Source organism: Candoia aspera, chromosome 4 (assembly GCF_035149785.1).
Source record: "Candoia aspera isolate rCanAsp1 chromosome 4, rCanAsp1.hap2, whole genome shotgun sequence".
Taxonomy (NCBI): Eukaryota; Metazoa; Chordata; class Lepidosauria; order Squamata; family Boidae; genus Candoia; species Candoia aspera.
This window is the reverse complement of record NC_086156.1, coordinates 92,382,444-92,406,146: the sequence shown is the minus strand read 5'-3', so window position 1 is coordinate 92,406,146 and position 23,703 is coordinate 92,382,444. Positions and strand designations below refer to the sequence as shown.

Genomic DNA, 23,703 nt, shown 5'->3' with positions numbered 1-23,703 from the left:
GGACATGTAGTTGCAAAACAGACCCCCACTTGGAAGAAAACTGGGGTGCCCTCCTATCCTGGATTAACCATTATTCAAAATAAAGACCCACTTAGGGCCCCAAGGGAAGAGGGGCACCACAGTGTTTTCCCCTAGCATGCCCTTATCTCTTCCAGTGTCACACTCGACCTTAGTTTTGAATACTGCCTTTAGTTTGCATTTGTTTCCTGATAATACTTTTATTAAAAACAATATAAAATTGTGCTGAAAATTTGCTTTTTTCTATTGCCCTAGTTATAAGTAAATAATTGGCTTATATTGCTTACTGCTGTTTAGTATTATTATTTTTTTAAAAGTTTATATTTAATGTAGTTGTGGGGTACAGTCTGGGGAATGGTCTGAAAGAAAACTGATTTTTTTAATCTATTATTTCACTTTCAGCATTTATTGAGTCTTAATTTCTTGTCAGTTAAGCAATGGATGGACTAAAGGAGAGCTTTGCTGTGCTGTGTTTAGGGTACTAGTTGGTCTTAATGCAGCCCTGGTGCCTCCAATAGTAGCTTCAGAGTAACCCGGTGCAGTATAATGCTAGTAGCAACAGGAAATGAAAATAACATTAAAAGGTACTTAATGTTTAAAGGACTTATTATATGGAACAAGACTGTGTAGACATCCTCCCTCAAATTTTCCCATTTGCATTGCTGATTGCTGTGACTTTCAATATTATCCATGCTATATCCCCATAAATCGTCATCTGCTTCATATTTTTGCCTTTAAACCATTTTCTCATATAGTAGTGAAGATATAATTTGATTATTTATTAATTATAATTTCATTTTGCACTTCTGGAATGCATGAGCCTTTTTAATGTATGGTGTAAAAATCACAAAAGAATTGTTGCTCAGACAGACCCCAGTTCATAATGCAAGACTATAACTCTCATCTCCATATTCACTGGGTTCTGTTTAAGCATAAATGATTAAAGTACATTTTAGCATGACAAATGAAGAACAAGGGATCTATATTAATCAATCCCCTCTCCCAATCAACTGGAAGGTGCAGCTAGAATGAAGTTGGCTTTCTCCCACTCTCTGTCTTCAGTCTTTCCAAGCATCATGCAAAGTTTCTAAAGTACCCATTCAGACTTTCCGTTCTTCTTTATGTTGCTTCTCTTTAGCTCACTGCACTTTGATCTATGTGACCAACCTGTCCACCCACCACATGGTATCAGCTTCATCATAAAAGTAGCAGGAGTCAAAATTCTCCAGTTTACATTTCTCCAAACTGAATGTTAAGAAAAGTTTCTAATGGGAAGAATGGCTAGATGGGGGACCAATAACTAATGACCATGATAATTTGTCTACATTGGATGTTTTCAAGAAGGAGCTAGACAGCCATCTTTCAAAGATACTTTAATTTAGATCCATGCACTGATTGTGGTTTTGTATTTTATAGCCTCAATCAGCCCCTCCATTCTGTGATACATTTTTTTAATTCTTAGTCACCTCCGATACTTTCCCCAAAGTTAATTACTTCTACCATTTTATTGTAGTTAATATGATAATGGACTACCTTAATAGTGTATTTAAATGGATAATTCTACTGATTGATAAGTGTTGGATTGGAAGTACACTTTCCTGAACTTTTTCATATGCATTATATATGTCCTATCTTAGAGCAAAGAACCACGCTGAGATGGTATCTTGGTCTCTAGTGTTTATTGAACTACTCTAGTAGACAGAAAATTCTGCCAAACTGAAAGACCGTGGGAAACCCACACAGATAAACACAAAACTCAAGGCGGGTCTGCTCTGAGTTTCTTTGAAGGAAGGTTCAAAGCCTCTAAACTACGCATGTGTTTCTCCCCCTGGATATGAGCCCCCTCCTGCTCACCATCATCACTCATGACAATATATTTCTATAACTTAATATAGAAGCTAATTTAAAGCTAACTTCTAAAGCTAACTTTAAAAACAGTTGAATGTTCCCACCAATTAGTATTGAAAAGGGATTTTTTTTGTCCCAACTTTTTCACTACAGTGTAAACACACCCTTCCATAAACAGTGTAGTGTTAAAGTTGAGATTTAACATTTTAAGTATGTGTATCAAACATTTAACCAGAGTTATTTTTAATAAAGAAATATCCCTCCTATGTGCAAATGAACCTAGAAATGATGTTAGGGATGCTAATTCATCAGGTAGTGATCAGTTCACCCACTGTGGGCTAAATTTGTGCAAACTTTAAAATATCTCTGTGTTTAATATCCAGGTGGAAGATATGCCATTATGTTAGGTATGCACTTGTTTTATCATTTAGGAAGCATATACACCACCTGCTCCCAGAAATAGATTCCCATTATTCTGATTCATAATACTTTTAACCTACCCTTTACAGTCTAAATTTCTGAAAATAAATCTGTCTTTGTTGTCCTCCCAACCCTAAAATTGTTTTCTATTATAGCAGAGCACTGGATCCTAATTTCATATAATTAAATCCTGTCCCCAATGTCAAAAGTCTAGAAGTGAGTCTAATACAGAATCAAGTCATGGATATGTAAATAAGTGCCAATTTGCCCCAGAAACCTGGAAATGGATTTTCTGTCAAATAATCAGTATACAAATCACTTACAATTTTCCTTCACAGAATTATTGTCTCTGTTGATGTCTGCTCTTTAACATGTTCAGTATTGGTCCAGTAATTGATAAATGGTTTTCTTTTTCAGTCATGAAAAAGAGGTATTATCAGTGGGAATCTCTGAGTTTATATTTGGCAAGCTTAATAATAAATTGACTTTACATTTGGCAATCCTTTTTTTTCCCCTCTAGACCATACAAACAAAATTGGCAAAACATTATAATGAGCTTCTGTATTTTTAACATAATTAGCAATTAGCAGCTACTGCTTCCCATGTTCAAATGTGGATTAAGTGAGAAGACTTTCACGACATATGTTCTAGAACAGGTCTCATCACCTGGGATTCTATTTTACAGCCAGCTTTGAAGTGATTGCATGCTCCATCACAAAGCTATCTGTAGTCTTTCTTGTGATAGCCATGAATTCTATTTATTAGTTATGAATAGAGTAATAAAGTCCTTTTAGGGATGAATGCTGGGATTTCTATCCATTTATTTGAATGTCCTCAATCTGCAATGTTAGTATTTCTGTCATTGTTGAGAAATAGAATGCTATGTATTCAAAATGGGGCTGAACCATGAAGTAGATTAGGACCCCCAACCTTTTTGGGCATGCAGGCATGTTTGCAGCTTTGTGTTAATGGCTATTTATCAGCAGATAAATGTTTGAATTTGGTTCTGGCTACTCCTTCTACTTGTATTCTCCAGGGTATCCCAGCATTTTTATTTTCTTCAAATGCTTATGATGTCTAATACATATTAAATATTGGTATTGTAGAAATTGCTTTTTCGCATCCCATTTTTTAAATTAGTTTGCTTGTATTAGTAAGGAAAAGATTGTGTTAAAATAAATAAAGTCATGTAGAAGAAATACCTTGGCAAACACTCATGTACCCCAGAATAAGACAAAGTTGAGAAATCCAAAACTATCAATGATTGCTATTCATTCTTTCTCCATGTTGGAAAAAAGGGCCCAATGAGTACTTGATTAAAGGTTCATTCTCACATTCCTTATACCAGGGCACCATTATAAAGGTTTTCCAAAGTCATCTCCTCATGACATGTGGAAAGACTTCATCATAATCTTTAACAAGCTTCTGGAAGTATCTTTTGATATTGAATCTGACTTTATAGCATTGGATGTGCACTTCTGCATCCCATTTAATACAGAAACCCTATGATTTATTCCTGTGAAGAGATTGAATCACATTTCTGTTAGCTTGTAGCCACACATTGTGTATCTGTGTGTGTGTGTGTGTGAGAGAGAGAGAGAGACAGAGAGACAGAGACCCCTTCCATGTGTGCTCCTGTGAAAGGACTTAATGTCTCATCTGCTCTGTCTGACAGTATAATCCTTTAAGGAGCACCATTTTATTGTGCCTGATTGAGAGCTGTGCTACTGGTTCAAACTCCATTCTCCTCTTCTTCTGGTTGCTGTGTCACCATTTCTGTGTCTTGTTCTTCAGCATCAAGGATGTCAATAACTGCCTGCATTGGAAGCTGCTCCATTGTTTCCCGTGTTGAGATTGCTACATGAAGCTTTGACATTTCATTAGCATATGGTCCTTGTGTTTCATCAAAATATGCCACACTGCATTTCTTTATTGTCTTTTCTTTATGTAGAAAGGCCAAAACCTATTCTGAAAAGTCATTGATAAGTATCAGGAAATATGAATTCATTCCTGGGGTTAAGGTTAAAGTTTTAAAAGAAGGCCACAAAGATGTTAAAGCCAGCCTCTATGAAAGAGACTTTAAGAGGCAATTCTCTGGAACTAGAGTGGGATATTCAGAGACAAACAGAAACAAACAGAGACACATACACCAATTTATATGGCTGCCCACTTCACCAAAGCAAATCTGGTTGGCAAAGATAATTACAATATATATCATGCATCTTCCCTTATTAAATTTATTTTTCCCCTGTCGGCTTAACTCCTCTACTTTTAAGTGATGACTTTGTTTCATTTTAGGTTACGATATTGCATAAGAAATGGAAGTGCTATGATTTTTTTTTAACTTAATGCAATTGTGATGGTGAGATCAGCAGCAGCATTAAACCATGTGCAAAGGATTGGAAACCCAATTAGATCTGGCTGCCATACCCGGAGATGTGTTCTTGGGCAGACACTCATCTTTTTTCATGCTGGCTCTCTATCAAAGACAAATATCAGTTCTCAAATTCAGGAGAGTACTAATTCTGGTACCATTTAATGCCCTCTGAACAGCTGTTCTTGTGGGGAAAGTATGCGGTATTCCTTTTGAACAAAGACTTTGCTGCTCTGATGAAATAGTCTCTGCAACACTAAAAACCATGTCCTTTTTTATTGCTCCTATTAGAAATATGCCCTGTTACAGTTAATAATAGCCCATCCACTCAGATTTCCAGGCCACCCAGAATCATTTTATTTACAGTTGCTACTATCCAATCAGTGCAATCACATTTTTTTTAACGTGGCTAGATTTTGTTTTACTGTTTGTAAAGAATCTTAACCACATCAGTTTTATAATTATTGGGTTTTAATGTGGTTATTATTTTGTGTCTTACACTTTTTTTTTTCTTTCTGGGTTTGAGCTGGTGCATGATTGTAATAAATGTCTTGTGTATGGATCCAAGTATACTGCTGGCTTAAAATAAAATTTTCTGTGACACATTTGAGATCTTAGTGACATCTTGCTGCAATTCTGTTTGAAGTTCTTGAAAATCCTTTATCTGAGAAGCATCATCTCAGATAATAATAATATTGTATTTATAATGATATTGAATTTTTTTTTTTGTAAACTGCCCAGAGTCCCTCCTTTGGGTGGGTGGGGGAGATGCGTGGTCATACAATTTGATAGATAGACAGATAAATAAATAAACAAACAAATAAATAAATAAATAAATAAACTCTCGATCTATTCCCAAGGACAATAGAATCACAGTTGAAACTCCCAGTATTTTACTTTGTCTTTTATTTAATGATTATAGCCTTATTAAACAACCTGCTAAGTCATATAGTTTCTTTTGCTTTTGTTTGTAAATTGTGTGAATCTAGTTAAAATAGAGTTTATGTGATCCTGTTTCATGTCTCCCCATGATCTGGGATCTCAGGAAATTGTGGCTTGCTTACTTAATAATTGCTTGTTAAATGAACTATGGCTTAGGAAGATTTTGAGATTATCCATTCATCATTATATCTGACCTTGATACTGAATTCTCTAAAGCCTGGAAGGGTGGTTTTTAACTTGTGGCACTCAGGATGTGCTAAAGCATAGCATAAGCTTTAGCACATAGCACCCTGAAAAGCAGGGCCAGTTACTAGGGATAAGGGATTGTAAGTCATCACCTTCTCAAGCACTACCACTGGTCCAGAGTGGCAAGGCTCTACTTCTATCTCAGCTGTGTCTCCCTTTGATATTTCATTCCTTTCCTCAGAAAGACAAAGGTAAAAGACACAAAAAGTTCAGTGTGAGGAAAAAATAGGACAGAAAATATTGTCAAAAGAAAATATCAGAATCTCCGTAATTTAGACAGGACAGATATGATATTCTTATTTCTTATGCTATAGATGATTGGATTGAACAGGGGTGGCAGTAAAGAATATAGGGCAGTTAAAGTGAAATCTAAGTAAGTTGGGGTGTTAGAAGGAGGTCTCAGATAGGCCAAGGATACTGTGACAAAAAACACTGAACATAGTATAAGGTGGGGAAGACACTTGGAGAAGGTCTTCTGCCTTCCTTTCAGAGAAGGGATTCTCAACACTGTCTTGAAGATCATAGTGTAAGAGAAAATGATAAAAATAAAGCAACCTAATCCTGCAGCAATACTGGCCACAAGAAATCCAACTTCAGTTAGACTGACTCCAGAACAAGATAGCTTTAGCAATTGTGGAATTTCACAGAAAAACTGGTTGATAACATTGCAACAGAAAGGGGTGGAAAAGGTGCCAGTGGTATGCAACATTCCAAGTAAAAGACTTGTGACCCACACCAGAACCACTAATTTGTTGCAGGCTTTCCAATTCATCGCCATCTCATAGTGCAGTGGATTGCAGGTGGCAACATATCGATCATATGCCATGACTGTCAGGAGAAAGAAATCAGAACCTTCGAAGGAGACAAAGAGAAAGACTTGAGCAAGACAACCAAAGTAAGAGATGCTTGTGGTGTCCATGAGAGAACTAATCATGGTTTTGGGGAGAATGACTGAAACAATGCCTATATCCTGCCCAGACAAATTCATTAGAAAGAAATACATGGGGCTGTGCAGTTGATGGTCAAATACTACTATAGAAATTATGAGAAGATTTGCTGTTGCAGTTGCCAGGTATAATATGAAGGCTAAGAGGAAATGTGGAAGCTGCAGATGCTGATCTTTTGAGAATTTCAGGAGCAGAAAGTAAGGCACTGTGGTTTCATTATCCATGTTGAAGTTATGGCCAAGATGAGTGCTACATCTGCAAGGAATAGAGGTGAGAGACATTAGATAAAAGCAGTGAAGTTCCAACTTGATATATACTGGGAACAGAAAGGAAAAATGTAAGTCAAATTTTACTGCAATTAAATGACAACTACACCATTGAAAGAATGCCTATGTCCAAATATATGTTCCATATATTTCAATTCATCATTCACAAAGGTACCAACCAGAAACACTTTTCCTTTTTTCCCCTTCTTCCATCCCAATTCTTTTCACTGTTGTTATGGTTAACATATTTGCCTAGAACTCCAAAAAGCCTGCCAAGTATATCTTTAGCAATGGGAAAATTTACATCAGTCATTTTGTAGCACTTTATAGGATTGTGGTGTTGGTGAAGAATTGGAGAAGGGAGAGGTATATAGACTGCCTTGATCTCCTGGCTGAAAGACAGGATACAAACACACCCACAGACAGAGAGGGAGAGAGAGAGGCTTGTTTTGTCAGGTGCTCTGAGGTTTTTGGTGGAGAAATGAGATAATAATGGTGTAAACAAACAAAGAAACAAACAAACATTGGTTCAGTATTTATCTCCATAATGACATACTCTTTTAAAGGAGAAAAATTAGAACTTTACTTTAGATATCCATTGTATCATTTAAACTCTATCGCAATTTGGCTCAAGGTTGACTCAACACTATGGTGAGGCCTAAATTTTTTTAAAAACTGCAAGGATTATTTAAAAAACCCACTTTAAAGAAAAATGGGATGCCTCAGTGAAACCCTGTGTACTGCAATTCTGGTAGCTATGAGAAAGAAAAATAATATTAAAAACAAATCAGTCATTGAGAGGGACCCACTACCTTCCTTCCCTTCCAATTGTTGGGGAAACCATCTAACAGTGGCCTTCAAGCTTCTGAACTCTGGGTACAAAACGCAAAGGAAAGATGTTCTCCCACTACCACCTCAATCCAGAAACATGATATTTATTTCTCTGTTCCCAAGTGAAGTGGTATCTGTGGCAAAGGTATCCCACTGAAAATAAATACAACTCCCAATCCCAAAATATTTTTCTATTATAGTAAAGCCCTAGGTTATAATTTCATTTTATTAAATCCTCTCCCCAATGTGCCCTAGAAAGCAGGAAATGGCTTTTATCTCCAATAATCAGTATGCTAATCACTTACTATTTTTCTTCACAAAATTATTGTCGAGTAATGCATAAATGCTATTGGATTCTCCTTCAGTCATGAAAAAGATGTCTCATCAGTGGGTAACTGAGTTTATAATTTGGCAAGCTTAATAAGTTGACTTTACATTTGGCAATCACTTTGTTTCCCTCTAGACCATACAAACAAAACTGGCAAAACATTATAATGAGCTTCTGTATTTTTAACATAACTAGCAATTAGCAGCTACTGCTTCCCATGTTCAAATGTGGATTAAGTGAGGAGACTTTCATGACATAAGTTCTAGAACAGGTCTCATCACCTGGGATTCTATTTTATAGCCAGCTTTGAAGCAAATGAATGCTCCATCTCAAAGCTATCTGTGAGCTATCTTGTCATGGCTATGACTGCCATTAATTTGTTATAAATAGTGTAAATAAATTGTTTTAGGCATGAATGCTGGATTTTCTATCCTTTTAATTGCATGTCCTCAATCTGCAATGATAGTTTTTCTGCCACTGCTGAGAAATAGAATGCTATGTAGTATTCAAAAAGGAACTACACCATTTGTAGATTAAGGCTCCCCCAACCTTTTGGGGCATGTAGGTATGTTGCACTTTTGGGTTAATGTCTAATTATCAACAGATAAAACTATGAGTTTGTTTCTTGCTCTTTCTCTTAGTCTTATTCTCCAGGGTTTCCTCCATTGGCCACCATTTTTATTTTCTAAAAATGCTGAGTTTTAATACATATTAAATTGATTTTTAGCTTATCCTTCCTTCCAATAAGTACAAGATTTTGTTAAAATTAATGAAGCCACATCCTGTAGACCAAGAAGCCTCAAATATTCTTGAGCCCTTGGATAAGATGAAGTTAAAACATAATTGACAGGCCAAATCTTTCAATAATTGCTATTCACACTTGCTGCAGGTTGAAAAAAATAATTCCTACTGAATACGTGATCATGAGTTCATTTTCACATTCTACATAAAGTGCCATTATAAAAGATTTATAAAAGTGAGAACTTCCTGGCACTATTATAAAATATTTCCAAAAATCATCTGCTTGTCCTGCTTTTGTTGATGGAGGCATTGTTTTCTCCTTGGGAGTTCCTTGATTGGACTGTTGTTTGCTGCTTGGTTGATTGACTGAGTTAATAGTTCCTTGATTAGGGTATAATGTGCTGTTTGACCTTTCATCTGGTGTTAATCTTGGTGTTAATCTTTGCATATCTGGGTGTTGATTGCTGGCGAGGAGGTGATCTGGTCTTTTGGCTTTTCTATTGTCTCTTTTTAAAAGTGTTGTTTATCTCTATGTGTCTGTTGATAGCTGCTTTGTCTGAGTGCCAAGCTTCCAGGAATTCTCTAGCATCTTTGGATTTGGCTTGGTTTAGGATACTCACAGTTTCCCGGTTGAAAGTATGGTTGAGTCTGTCCATGTGTTGTGAGATTAAGGAGTTCTCATTGTGTCTTCTGACTGCTAGTTGGTTTTCATGGATGCGCTCTGTTAGTCTTCTGCTGTATGTCCTACAAAGTAGCTGCTACAGTTCTTACACTGTATGTTGTAGATAAGTCCTGTTTTTATCTTCTTGGGCTACTATGTCTTTTGGGTTACTTAAGATGTTCTGAAGGGTTTTGCTTGGTTTATATGCTACAGTGATGCCGTGTGGTTGTAAAAGTGTGTTGATAGTTTCTGAGATGTTTCTGATGTATGGCACTGTTATCCTTTATATAGCTTCTGTTGGTTGGGTTGTAGTGGGTTGAGTGGTCAGGCACTTTTTAATAAAGTTGAGGGGGTATCCATTTTGTTGGAAGATCCTGTATAGATGATTTGTTTCCTTTTTCTGGTGTTCTGGGTTGTTGAAGTGCATTAGTGCTCAGCTGAATAATGTTCTTACATAGCTCATCTTGTGGGAGGTTGGGTTGTTGCTTTGGTAATGGAGCACTTGGTTAGTGTGGGTAGATTTCCTATAGACTTGTGTTTCTAGATTGCCATAATTTCCTTCACTGATGCAGATGTCCAAGAAGGGTAGTGTGTTGTTGTTCTCTTCTTCCCTTGTGAATTTTATTCCATTGAAGATGCTGTTGATGTTTTAGTTGAGGCCTCTCTGTAGGATATTGTGTTCTGCGGTGGATAGTGGGCAGCTGGACATGTTAACAACCCATTCTGGTTATGGTACCTCTTTGTTTCTGGGTTTTAACTTGAGTAGTTTGCAGTTTAGTTTTCCTTTTTTCAGCTTGTCTTGGTGATGTGGTCTTGATGGTAGTAGTCAGCATGTTAGTGTGTTCTGGGGTCATAGTCTATTCTAGTTGTTCCTTGAGGTTGTCTATGGTGTGTTAATATTTGTTTAACCTGAGGTGAGCATTCTTTATAGCATTGGATGTCTGTCTTTTATAGCACTGGATGTCCACTTCTGCATCCCACTTAATACAGTAGACCCACTGACATCCAATAGACCTCAGCTCCTTTTGGGAACTCTGTAAAGAGATCCATTCACTTTTCTAGCATCTTATAGCCACATGCATTGTACGTGTGTGTGTGTGTATGCATGTGTGACCCCTTCCATGTATTGTTTTGTGAAAGGACTTTGTATCTCATCTGCTCTGTCTGACAGTATAAGCCTTTAGGTGGTACCATATTATTGTGCCTGACTGAGAGCTGTGCTACTGGTTCAAACTCCACTCTTCTCTTCTTCTGCTTGCTGTGTCACCATTTCTGTGTCCTGTTCTTGAGCATCAAGGATGTCAATAACTTCCTGCATTGGAAGCTGTTCCATTGTTTCCCATGTTGAGATTGCTACATGAAGCTTTGACATTTCATTAGCATATGGTTCTTGTGTTTCATCAAAATATGCTACACTGCATTTCTTTATTGCTTTTCTTTATGTATAAAAGGCCAAAACCTATTTTGAAACATCATTGATAAATATCAGGAAATATGAATTCATTCCTGGGGTTAGTATAAATTTAGTTGTAACTAAATTTAAAAGAAAGCTGCAAAAATGTTAGAGCCAGCCTCTATGAAAGAGACTTTAAGAGGCCATTCTCTGGGAGCAAGAGAGGCATGTTCACCTCTTATCTAATAGTTGGCATACCAACCACCTGGGAACAGGAACACAAACCTGGGTGCCAGGAAACTGTGAGGGTGCCATGTGGAGAGGTAAAAGGAGTTATGCAAACAAATCTCAAGAAAATCCTAAAACAAAAGTTTCCAGAAGAGTTTCTCCATTCGAGTGGAGGAGCCCCATGCCCTTGGGTAGATGCTGGGCCAACTTTCAGCCACAACAGCCAGGAATGTGAAAGGAGGAGTGTGTCTGTATGTTTGTGTGTCCATGTGACAATGAAGGCAAGGATGTTCTTTTCCAACCAAGCTTTGTAACCACTGGAACACACTCTGCTGTCAGGCTCACTTTGCATGCCTGCCATGAAGTCAGTTGCTAGCTGCTATGCCAGAGTGAGAGCAAACCCATGGCACTTTTCACAGCTTTACAGACAGAGAGGGTCATTAATCACATTTCTTCACAAGCTGTTGAACCCAAGGATGGGCTGATAAGACACCTGGACTCTAATTAAGTCTAAGGAAATGGGAGGGGGGAGATCAGGAGTGAGAACGGGCTGGTTTGTGAGATAGGGAGGAGAGACTATGTCAGAGGGAATGATTTAATTTGAATGCTTTGGCACCAAAACATTATTCAGAGCTTTAAAATTATCGTATGTAATTGGATTTTAATAAATGAATTCTTTAAGCTTTGTAATGGACTGTCTGGAGAATTTCTAAAGTTAATATCCTGGTAGTGGGGCTGTCACAGAAAGCTCTGAATCATCAATCTAATGGCAACCTGCTCTGAGGACACTACCCTATCCAAGGAAGCAGTACCTTCTGTGGATCCAACATTGTCAGGCAACCTTGGGAAATTAACTGTACTGGATGAGCGGCAAGATGAGGAGCTCATCTTGGTGGCTCGAGGTGTCCCCTGTAAAGGGTGAGACTTTCCTGGTCACCTGTGACAGAGCACCCAATGTTTGTTTCTGAGATGAAGGATGCAGCAAGAGAGAGTAATGCTGGAAGTGTCTCCTTGAGGAGATTTTCCCAGCAGTACCCCAAAGGAATTGAGGATTCACAACAACTGATGGTGAGCAACACCACCATGACTGACTTACTGACAGATTTTAGGGGGAGTGAGCTGACATCCAACATAAGAGTCTTCTCCACTGAAGAAGCCTATGATATATGAGGCAAAGAGCCACAGATGAGAAGAGACTTACTGGAAAAATCTGAGCCCAGAGAAGACTTTAGCCGTTCCATGGCAGGTCTGCAGAGGTTGGGAGCCCGACCTAAAACCCAATTCTCAGAAGTGGAGTTTTGTCCGAACCCATTGATGCGGGATTTGAAAGACAGATAACCATTTGAAAGACAGATAACTGCATGAGATTGTGTGCAGTGAAGACTCAGCTCAGCTGTACACTAAAATGTCTAAATGTGAATTCTATAAACAGCAGTTAGACTACTTGGGGTATAGAATTTCCAATAAAGGCATAGAAATGGATCCAGCCAAAGTATGGGATGTTTTAGCTTGGAAAGCACCCAAAACAAGAAGGCAGTTACAAAGTTTCCTTGGATTTGAAAAAAAAAAATATCAACAGTTTATTCAAAATTTTGCCCAAGTTGCTCTGCCCCTGACTGATTTGTTAAAAATGAAAAGAAAGGGGACAAAAAAAAAAAAAAAGCTAAGAAGCCCGGGGTGGTGCTAAACTGGACAGCCAAATGCCAGCAAGCTTTCAACCATCTCAAAGCCCTTTTCATGGCAGAGCCAATTTTAAAACATCCTGACCCTTCCATGGCTCTTGTCATCCAAGATGATGCTTCTGACATAGCAATTGGCTGTGTTTTATTGTAAAAAGATTATCATGGGGCATTACGCATCTGCACATACATTTCACTCAAGTTTACTGACACTGAAAGGCTCTGGCATGTCTGGGAGAAGGAAGCTTTTGCTGTCTGCTACATGCTCTTAACTTGGCGCCACTTGTTATAGGGAGCCCCTCATCTGTTTGAGGTTTGGACAGGTCATACAAATCTCCAAACACTCCAGTCTCCCAGAAAATTGAATCCCAAACAAGTCTGCTGGGTGCAATTTTTTAGCCACTTTAATTTTACTCTAAAGTACCTTCTGGGGGAAAAAAAATTTCCTGGCAGATGCCTTATCCTGCCAACCCCAGCACAACAGCGAAAGGGAGGAGATTGTGGACTCCGTCATTCCCTTGCTGCTGGGATTGGTTGCTGTAACTAGAAGTGCCAAACCTGATTCCATGCCTCCTCCAGCAGCTGACATACAATGGGAGCTGATTGCTGCCCAGCAACAAGATATGTGGCTGGCACAAAACAAAACTATTTTCACAGAGCACAAAGGAATTTGGTGGTGCAGAGCCCAAATTTATGTCCCTGACACATTATGCGAGAAAATTCTGGAGTGCTGCCATGATTCCAAACCTACTGGTCATTTTGGATTCATAAAGACTCTCCATTTAATCCGCAGGCAATTTTGGTGGCTCTCCCTCAGGATAGACATGCAGGATTATGTCTCTACCTGTCCTACTTGTGCTACCACCAAACATAAAGTGGGTAAACCCACTGGATTATTGCAAAATGTAGCCAATCCCACCTGGTCTTGGGTCCAAATTGCCATGGATTTCATTGTAGAACTACCCAAGAGCAGAAAGAAAACTATTATCTGAATTGTAACAATTTGAATGCTTTGGCACAAAACGTTATACAGAGCTTTGCAATTGTCCTATGTAATTGGATTTTAATAAATGAATTCTTTAAGCTTCCTAATGGACTGTCTGGAGAATCTCTAAAGTTAAGATCCTGGTACTGGGGCCATCACACTGTGCTCATAACTTGCTGAAAGCTTCTGGCTGCTCTGCTAGTTAGTGCTTGAGGGAAATTAAGGAAAGGAGTCTAACCAAATGGTGTGTGCATGTTATCCTACCATATAATCCCTTTAAATAGTCTTCTTTAGTTCAGCTATGTGAAAGTATCTCCATCACGATGGCCACTGTGAAAACTTGATCAGGCAAGTGGGCAGAGCTTAAACACATGCTTGAAGAAGAGAAAGGAGAACGCTTGACTATAAGACGGACTCTAGGGCCAGTTAGAAAACTTCAGGAAGGTCCTCATAAATCTGAATAAATCATATGTGAAGGCATTTTTTTAAAAAAATTCCCTTAGATTTGTTCATTTTTAAAAATATTTTTTATCAAACTTTTAAACAAGAAGATTAAAAAGTAACACAAACTTATATAAAATAAGAAAAAAAAGAAAGAAAAGGGGAAATGAAGGAAATCAAAGAAACAGCAGAAAGTGCAAGAAAAGAAAAAAGGTTAAAGAAAAATAGAAAGAAAAGAAATATATAAGGCAGCAGCTTCTGATTTTCTTCACAGCAGGTATTACAATATATTTTAACCTCTGTTCCTAACATATTACTCTTCTTTCTATAATCTATCATGTCTAATCACCAAAACATAAATCACAAGTTCATTTTTTTTTTCATTTTTATGCAAAAAGTCCATAAGAGGCTTCCAGTCACCAATAAATGTAGATAGTGTCTTTTCTGTAATCAAACAAGTCAATTTATCCATTTCAGCCAATTCTGTCAACTTCACCAACTATTCCTCCACAGTGGATTTTAATAGGAGACTGAGGACTGATAATACTCAATCTCTTTTCTTTCTGACATAGTGCACAAGAACATCTTTTGGAACATTTTTTTAATTTTGCATAATGTGTGTGGATCCCATAGACTTGTCAGTCTCTGTATCAGGATCATCTTCCTCGCAAACCAAGAAATCAGAGAGAGGCTTAATAATTTTTCTCTCTGATATTCTCTCCATGTTCTTCTGGAATTGCTCTAAACTGTAAACAGAATTCTTTTTCCCTCAGTTCCAATAATGCCAAGTTGTCCAAAACCTTCTCAATCTCTCTATTTACAACTTCTGTCTTACTTTCCAAAACTTCCATTTTGTCAGTAATTTGTTTTAAATATGCAGCGAGTTGTGCTACAGATTCTTCAATTTTTTAACTTCTTTCAAGTTTTTTTTTTATCCCTGCAAATCCTTCCTCCATTTCTTTTTTAGCTGTTGCACCAATTATTACTGTCTTTAAGAGTAAACAATCTGCATTCCCGCGAAGGTCTGGTCTGTTAGTCTAATTAAGTTTTATTATTTTCGAAGGCACTTTCATAAAAAAAAAGAAGTTTACTCTATTTTTTTTTATTTTAAACTGTCCCCGTTGTATGTTTATATCCTTATATCATAATCCTCAGGTGCTTATTGCTTTTAAATTAAAATCAGGTAGCTTTTTTTTTCTTCTCTCTTCTTAATTTCAAAAGAAGGCACTCACTGAGAGTTTTTGAACTTCACTGCCATTTGGAATATCTCTCTTAGGCTGTAAAGCAATTAACTCATAAAGTGACTAATAAGGTGAGGCTTTTGCCAGTCAAACGTCCAATAAAGGCTGCACAGCAATTTAGGGCATATTATAAATCCAGCTCCCAAGCCGCTCAACCCATGACTGACCACAAGAAACTAAATCCCTGTAGTTTTCACATGGGAACAGCTCTTCCAGAGCAGAAGCGGTTAATCCCTCAATTTCTTCTTCCTCTGGAGAAATTTCTGTCAAACAGAACTGTCTCCTGGCTGAGAAATCTACTGCTGTGTTGTCTCCACTTGAAGAGCAGCTTGCAGAGATGACTAACTGGCCATAACACCTCACCTGGAAGCCATAATTTGTTTGTTTGTTTGTTCATTGCTTTATATTGATTTATATGGCTGCCCATCTGGCCAGTGCATCTTGGGGCAGCTAAAAACAGTTAAAACAATACAATACAAATACAATATATATTATAAATACCCCCAAATACTGTCCCCAACCAAGTAACACAAAACGCTTCCCAAAACACCATTCACCAATAGTGTGGGCTCTAGTCACATTTGCTCTAGTATTGGTCTCTAGGGAGAAAAATAGACTGCCAAGCCTCATCAACTGGCTGGTGGAGTGTAAGAGGGTATGGAATGTCATGGGAGGCAGCCCCAGAGTCCCTCGTCCATGCCCCATCATCTGTTAAGCAGGCTGATTGGGGTTTGTTTCCCTCCAGTCCAGGAGACTGGGAGGGAGGAGGAAGAAAATTCAGGACTCCACCTGAAGTGCTGGTGGTTCTAGTGGAAGATTGGCAGGGAGGAATTGGGGAGTGGTGTGTTCTTCTTTCCTTTAGGTGTATGGTACATAGAACTCTATGTGGTTTTATTGTTTCATGTGATGGTTATTCTGTAATGCAGATTAAAGCATGCATTTATTTCAGTCCCTGAAGTGTCACACTTGGGTTATCCTTTGTTTTGCCTTGTCTTTGGGGAGACACCTGGCTAGAGTAGAATGTCCTTCATCATCTTCAATTAACCTTGAGAAAGAGATACTCCTTGGCTTTGAGAGGGTCTCATGCCACCTGGTAAAAACGGGAACTCCTTAACCTTGATGGCTTCATTCTTGGCATGAAGGCAAAACATTCTAAGATGAGATATGCTGCTCCTTATCGTCCTTGATCAAATTCAGTGAGATATACCTCATGAGATAAAGAAAAGCTTGGATTTACTCTCCATAGCCACCATCTTTTCCTATCACTAAAATGTTTCTAAACAGTGCAAGGGAGTCCCATGTTCTTAGATGTTGCTCATGGTGCAAAGTAACATCCCTAAATTTCCTGATACACCTTTGTGTACTATTTTTGTGGGATAAAGATTCTACAGGAGAAACAATACATCAGTGAATGTTGAGACAATTCTGTCTTCACTTGATTTTCTCTACCATGGGAATCAGAGTTTCCCATAAACTTGCCATTGGAATCAAAAAAAGCTTTTGTGATGCAGACAAATTTCCTCCAGCATCTAAGGATGGGTCACAATTGATTTCTGTTAATGATGTACAACGTTCTCTGCTGGATTTTACTCTAAGGTAAAAAAAAAAATAATGGATGAAGAGAAATTCAGCATCATTCAATGATGTGGGCAAAAATTCCACAAGTTTGGGTTTAGAAACCACAGCTTACTTTAAAAGCCATGGGAGTAGGGGAGGAAGGGAGTCAGGCAGATCTTAACCATTCATTGAAAAAAAAAATGAAAAAAATATGGGCTTTTGTCTTATTTTTTTAAACAAAGATGACATTTTTCTAATTTTTAAGAGATTCCATTAGAACACAAGCATCCTCCTGTGTTACGGTCATTTTGGTGAGATATATAGGGGCTATTAATTTTGGAAATGAAAGCTACCTGAAAATAGGATAGTACCACATACACACAAACACACAAAAAAGGCTGCCTCTATACATATTCCACAGTGTCCAGAGTGCATTTGATATCAGTGCCTCTCCATCACAAAGTGGCAAGTCCCAAGCCACTAGCAGACCCATTTCCAATGAAAAGAACAATGGCTCAGTGTGATGCATAAAACCAGCTCCAGTAATCTATTTTGCAGATGAATTCTTCTTGATCTTAAAAGGCCCTTGGAATTCATTGGGAAAAAGAAAATTGGTATGGTCATTTGCACAAAGATAATGTCTACTTTGATTCTTTCCCTAATGAAAGATGGCCTGCATTCAACAGAAATCAGGAGCTCAAATTGAATTCTCTGAAGAGAACTGCAATTAGGAAGATTTTGAGGCTGTCCATTCATCATTATATCAGACCTTGATTCTGAATTCACTAAAGCCTGGAATGGCAGTTTTCAACTTGTGGCACTCATCATCATCATCACATTTATTACAGCCCTAAGGCCAGACACAATAAAACTATACAATGGCAACAATCTTATATTAATACATATATATAAAAACAAAAGCAATTAATATACTGACTATGCTGGCAGTTTTCAACTTGTGGCACTCAGGATGTGCTAATGCTAAAGCAACTCATAGCACCCTGAAAAGCAGGGCCAGATACTAGGGATAAGGGATTGTAAGTCATCACCTTCTCAAGTGCTACCACTGGTCCAGAGTGGCAAGGCTCTACTTCGGTCTCAGCTGTGTCTCCCTTTGAAATTTCATTGCTTTCGTCATACAAATGAGGAAAAAGACACAGAACATTTCAGTAAGAAAAAACAGGATAGAAAACATCTTCAAAATGAAGTATCAGAATCTCCACATTTTAGACAGGACAGACTTGATATTCTTATTTCTTATGCTGTAGATGATTGGATTGAACAGGGGTGGAAGTAAAGAATATTGGGCAGTTAGTGTGAAATCTAAGTAAGTTGGAGTGTTAGAGGGAGGTCTCAGGTAGGCCAAGCATGAAGTTACCAAAAACATGGAAAAGACTATGAAATGGGGGAAACAAGTGGAGAAGGCCTTCTGCCTTCCTTTCACAGAAGGGATTTTCAACACTGCTTTGAAGATCATGGCATAAGACCCAATGATCAATATAGAACAACCTAATACTGCAGTGACACTGGCCACTACAGCTCCAACTTCAACTAGATTGAATCCAGAGCAGGATAACTTCAGCAATTCTGGAATTTCACAGAAAAACTGGTTGACAACATTAGAACAGAATGGGATGAAAAAAGTGCCAATAGTATGCAAAATCCCATAGAAAAGGCTTGTGACCCCTACCAGAATCACGATTTTGGTGCAGGCTTTCCAATTCATCACCATCTCATAGTGCAGTGGATAGCAGATAGCAACATACCGATCATATGCCATGACTGTCAGGAGGGAGAAATCAGAAGCTTCGAAGGAGATAAAGAGAAAGACTTGAACAATGCAACCAGAGTAAGAGATCTGCCTGGTGTCCGTGAGGGAATTAATCATGGATTTGGGGACAATGACTGAAACAATGCCCAGGTCCTGCACCGCCAAATTCATTAGAAAGAAGTACATGGGGCTGTGTAGGTGATGGTGAAAAGCCACTACAGAGATGATGAAAAGATTTGCTGTTGCAGTTGCCAGGTATAATATGAAGAATAAGTAGAAATGTAGAAGCTGCAGATGCCGATCTTTTGAGAATTCCAGGAGCAGAAAGTAAGGCACGGTTGATTGATTCTCCATGTTTATGTTCTGACTGAGACGAATGCCACATCTGCAAGAAATCAGAGGTGAGAGAAACAATTAAGATACAATCAGAACATTTAGGGAATGTCTTTCTCCAATCAGTGCACCCTCCATGTATTTTAATCCACCACTTATTGAGGAACCAATCATTAACCTCTCCATCCCTCCTTTCATCCTAAACATATTTTTCCCCTTCTCCCATCCCAATCCTTTTCCCTGTTGTAATGCTTAAAATTGTTACCTAGAATTTGAAAGAGCCTGTCAAGTCTCAAATTTGCACTGGGATAATTTAGGCCATCCAGTTTCTTAGCACTTTTATAAGATTGTGTTGTTAGTGAAAAATTGAAAGAGGGGGTGGTATATAAAGGGTCTTGATGCCCTGGAGGAAGACAGGAAACAAAACAATCAAATAAACTCAGTATATGAATTATTAAATCAGTGCTTGAATGTATGTAACACAGAGACTAACACACACAGACAGAATTGTTTTGTCAGGTGCACCAGGAGATTTTTGATTGAAAAATATGGTAATAATGCTTTAAACAAAGAAAGAAACAAACAAATATTGGCTGAGTACTCTTCTATGTAGTTGCATAAGAGACGCCACTTGGAAAAAAAGTGGGGTTCCCTCCTATCCTGGGCTAACCATTATTCAAAATAAATACCTGCTTAGGGCCCCAAGCGAAGAGGGGGACCACAGTGTTTCCCCCTAGCATGCCCTTATCTCTTCCAGTGTCACACTTGACCTCAGTTTTGAATACTGCACTTAGTTTGCATGTTTTTAGTGATAATACTTTTTTTTAATTGAATATAATTCAGTTGAACATTTGCATTTTAATTGCTCTAGTTATAAGTAAAAAAATAGCTTATAATTCTTACTGCTATTTAGTGTTAAATAATTATTTTTAAAAAAATAGTTTATATTTAAAATTTATATTTAATATAATTGTAGGGTCCAGGCTGGGGACCTCCTGGAAGAAAGCTGAATCTTTAATATTCTAATTGAATCTATTATTTCACTTTCAGCACTTATTAAATCATACTTTCTTGTCAGTTAAGCGATGGATAGACCAAAGGAGAGGATTGCTGGGCTGCACTTAGGGTACCAGTTGGCCTTAATGCAGCCCTGGTGCCTCCAGTAACCCTTCAGTGAAACCTGGTGTACTGTAATAGTAGTTGCAACAGGACATAAAGATAAAATTAAAAGGGACTTGTTCCATGTCAAAGTAAGATTGGGCAGACATCCTCCCTCACCTTTTCCCACTTGCATTGCTGATTGCTGGGGCTTTAAATAGTACCCATGCCATATACCCCATAAATTGTCAACTACTTTGTAGAATTTGTCTCAAATATTAGTGAAAGGATAATTTGATTATTTATTGATTATATTTTAATTTTGCACCTCTGGAATGCATGAGCCTTAATAATAATGTATAGTGTAAAAATCACAAAAGAAATGTTGCTTGGGCAGGCCCCAGTTCGTAATAAATACAAGAGTATAATTCTCATCTCCATATTCACTGGTACTGTTTATAGATAAACAATTAAAGTGCATTTTAGCAGGACAAATGAAGAACAAGGAAGCTATAGTAAAAAATCCTGTCTCCTAATCAACTGGAAGGTGTAGCTAGAATGAAGTTGGCTTTCTCCCACTCTCTGTCTTCAGTCTTGTGAAGAATCTAAGAGTGGAGTAAAGCATCCATTCAGACCTCCCCTTCTTTATGCTGCTTCTGTTCAGCGCATTGCACTTCGATCCATGTGACCAAATCTCTCCACACACCACATAATAGCAGCCTCTTCCTGATAAAAGTAGCAGGAGTCAAAATTCTCCAGTTTACATTTCTCCAGACTGAATGTTAAGAAAAGTTTCTAACTGGAAAAACAGCTTGATGGGGGACCAATCACCAAAGACCATGATGATTTGTCTAGGTTGGATGTTTTCAAGAAGAAGCTGGACAGCTATCTATCAAGGATACTTTAATTTGGATCCATGCACTGATTGTGGTTTTGTATTTTATAGCCTCAATCACCCCCTCCATTCTGTGACACATTTTTGTAATTATTGTAAAGAAACAGGAAAAGCTAAACTGGTGCAGGCGTAAGCAAAAAAGCATATCAGGCCAGTGCTTTCTGAGCTTTTCCAGCACAGGAATAAAAGGACCTAAAAGTTAATCACTATTAATTAAACATTTAGTAACATTGCATCTCTAAAATCAGACCATTCAATCATCAAGACCTAAGATCAAGACTTCATTCTTTTAGGTTACAAGCAAATAGTCCAAGAGCGGCTTCCAGATGGAAATGAATCTAGTTACAGTGTTTTCTTAGTCACCACCAATACTTTTCCCAATGTTTATTACTTCTACTATCTTTGTGTAGTTAATACAATAATAGGCCACTTTAATGGTGTATTTAAATGGATAATTCTACTGATTGATAAGTGTTGGACTGGAGGAACACTTCCTTGCACGTCTTCATATGTATTTCATATACACTTTGGTCAGGTGGTTAAGGTGCGATCTAGAAACCAGGAGACTGTGAGTTCCAGTCCTGCCTTAGGCATGAAAGCCATCTGGGTGACTTTGGGACAGTCACCCTCCCTCAGCCCAACTCACCTCACAGGGTTGTTGTTGTGGGGAAAATAGGAGGAGGAAGGAGTATTAGGTATGTTCACCACCTTGAGTTCTTTATAAAAACAGCAACAACAACAATAAAGGCAGGATAGAAAATAAATAAAAAAAATATAGTTCTATAACTTAATATACAAGCTAATTTAAAGCTAACTTTTTAGGCTAAGTTAAAAACATATTTGAATGTTCCCATGAATTAATATTTAAGGGGGATTTTTTGTCCCACCCTTTTCAGTAGTGGAAACACACCCTACCATAATAATGTAGTGTTAAAGTTCAGCACCCTTTAAATATGTGAATCAAACATTTATCCATTTTTTCTTAAAAAAAAACAAACTCATATGTGCAGACGACTATAGAAATGATGTTAGGGATGCTAGTTCAGCAAGTAGTGATCAGTTCACCCAATGTGGGCTAAATTTGTGCAAACTTTAAAAGATCTCTATCTTTAACATCCAGTATGGAAGAAATGCCATCATGTTAAATATACACTAGTTTTATTATGTAGGAAGCATATACACCACCAGGTCCCCTGAAATAGATTACCATTATTCTGAATGATAATTCTTTAACCTACCTTTCACAGTCTAAATTTCTGAAAAAAATCTGTCTTTGTTCTCCCAACCCTAAAATGGTTTTCTATTATAGCAGAGCACTAGATTCTAATTTCATCAAAATGTCTCTCTAATGTCCAACGTATAGAAGTGAGTCTAATACAGAGTCCCGTCATGCATATGTAAATAAGTGCCAATTTGCCCCAGTCACCTGGAAATGACTTTTCTGTCAATCAGTATACAAATCACTTACAATTTTCCTTCACAGAATTATTGTCTCTGTTGATGTCTGCTCTTTAGAAGGTTCAATATGGTCCAGTAAGAGATAAATACTATTATTTTTCAGTCATGAAGAAGAGGTTTCATCGGTGGGAATCTTTGAGTTTATATTTGCAAGCTTAATAATAAATTGACTTTACATTTGGCAATCATTTTGTTTCCCTCTAGACCATACAAAGAAAACATGATCATGGCCTTTTGTATTTTTAACATAATTAGCAATTAGCAGCTACTGCTTTCCATGTTCAGATGTGGATTATGTGTGAAGGCTTTCATGAGGGACCAGTCTTGGGTGAACATGGTTGTTAGAACTACTCAAGACCCAAATAGAATCCATACTGGATATGCCAATTTGTGCAGCACATTAAGAAACTTTTTAATAGACAAACTGCAGTTAGGAACCAACTAATTGGTTCAATCTTGATTGCTCTCTCTCAAGAAAGACCCTAAGAGCAGCTATGCATTTGGTTCAAAGAAACCCCACCCCAAACAACCACGCCAACATGTTAAAGTTCAGATGCAAGTATAAGAAACTAACAGCCAATAAGAAGGCTCAATATACAGCTACATTTTGGTCTGAGCTAGAAAAGCCAGCAAAAGGGTCTAATCCAGTCATATTTTGTAAATTTGTATCTCGCATTTTGAAGGAGCGTAAGCTCCTACTTGATATCTCCATTTCAGCTTCAGTCTGGGAGGATTTTTATACTACCCTATTTGCCAGGTCCAAGCAGGACTATCCTGAAAAGATGACTACTGAGCCTCTGACCCTTGATAATCTTCCTCCTTGGCTACCAGTGATGGTGACAGGAATTAAACACATCATCCACTTACTGAAACCCAATAAGGCACCTGGTGAAGGCTTCCTACCACCAGAAGATTTCAGGATACACACTGACTGGTGGGCTCCACTATTGGCAGGACTTTTTACATACATATACCACACCAGCCATATTCCAGCAGGATGCA

The 23,703-nt window shown here is 37.9% G+C and overlaps 2 protein-coding genes across 2 annotated transcripts; both read right to left on the bottom strand.

Annotated features, from left to right (window-relative positions):
• Nucleotides 1-6,104: 6,104 nt before the first annotated feature.
• LOC134496661 (olfactory receptor 14C36-like) lies at nt 6,105-6,674 on the bottom strand. The gene has a single exon (XM_063302372.1). It carries the CDS (start codon nt 6,672-6,674, stop codon nt 6,105-6,107), a length of 570 nt encoding a protein of 189 aa, XP_063158442.1.
• Nucleotides 6,675-18,356: 11,682 nt separating this feature from the next.
• LOC134497356 (olfactory receptor 14C36-like) lies at nt 18,357-19,271 on the bottom strand. Its single transcript, XM_063303017.1, has one exon. It carries the CDS (start codon nt 19,269-19,271, stop codon nt 18,357-18,359), a length of 915 nt encoding a protein of 304 aa, XP_063159087.1.
• Nucleotides 19,272-23,703: the final 4,432 nt, after the last annotated feature.

Excerpts from the sequence above, each read along its gene's own strand:
- LOC134496661 (XM_063302372.1), bottom strand. The coding sequence starts at position 6,674 with ATGGCATATGATCGATATGTTGCCACCTGCAATCCACTGCACTATGAG.
- LOC134497356 (XM_063303017.1), bottom strand. The coding sequence starts at position 19,271 with ATGGAGAATCAATCAACCGTGCCTTACTTTCTGCTCCTGGAATTCTCA.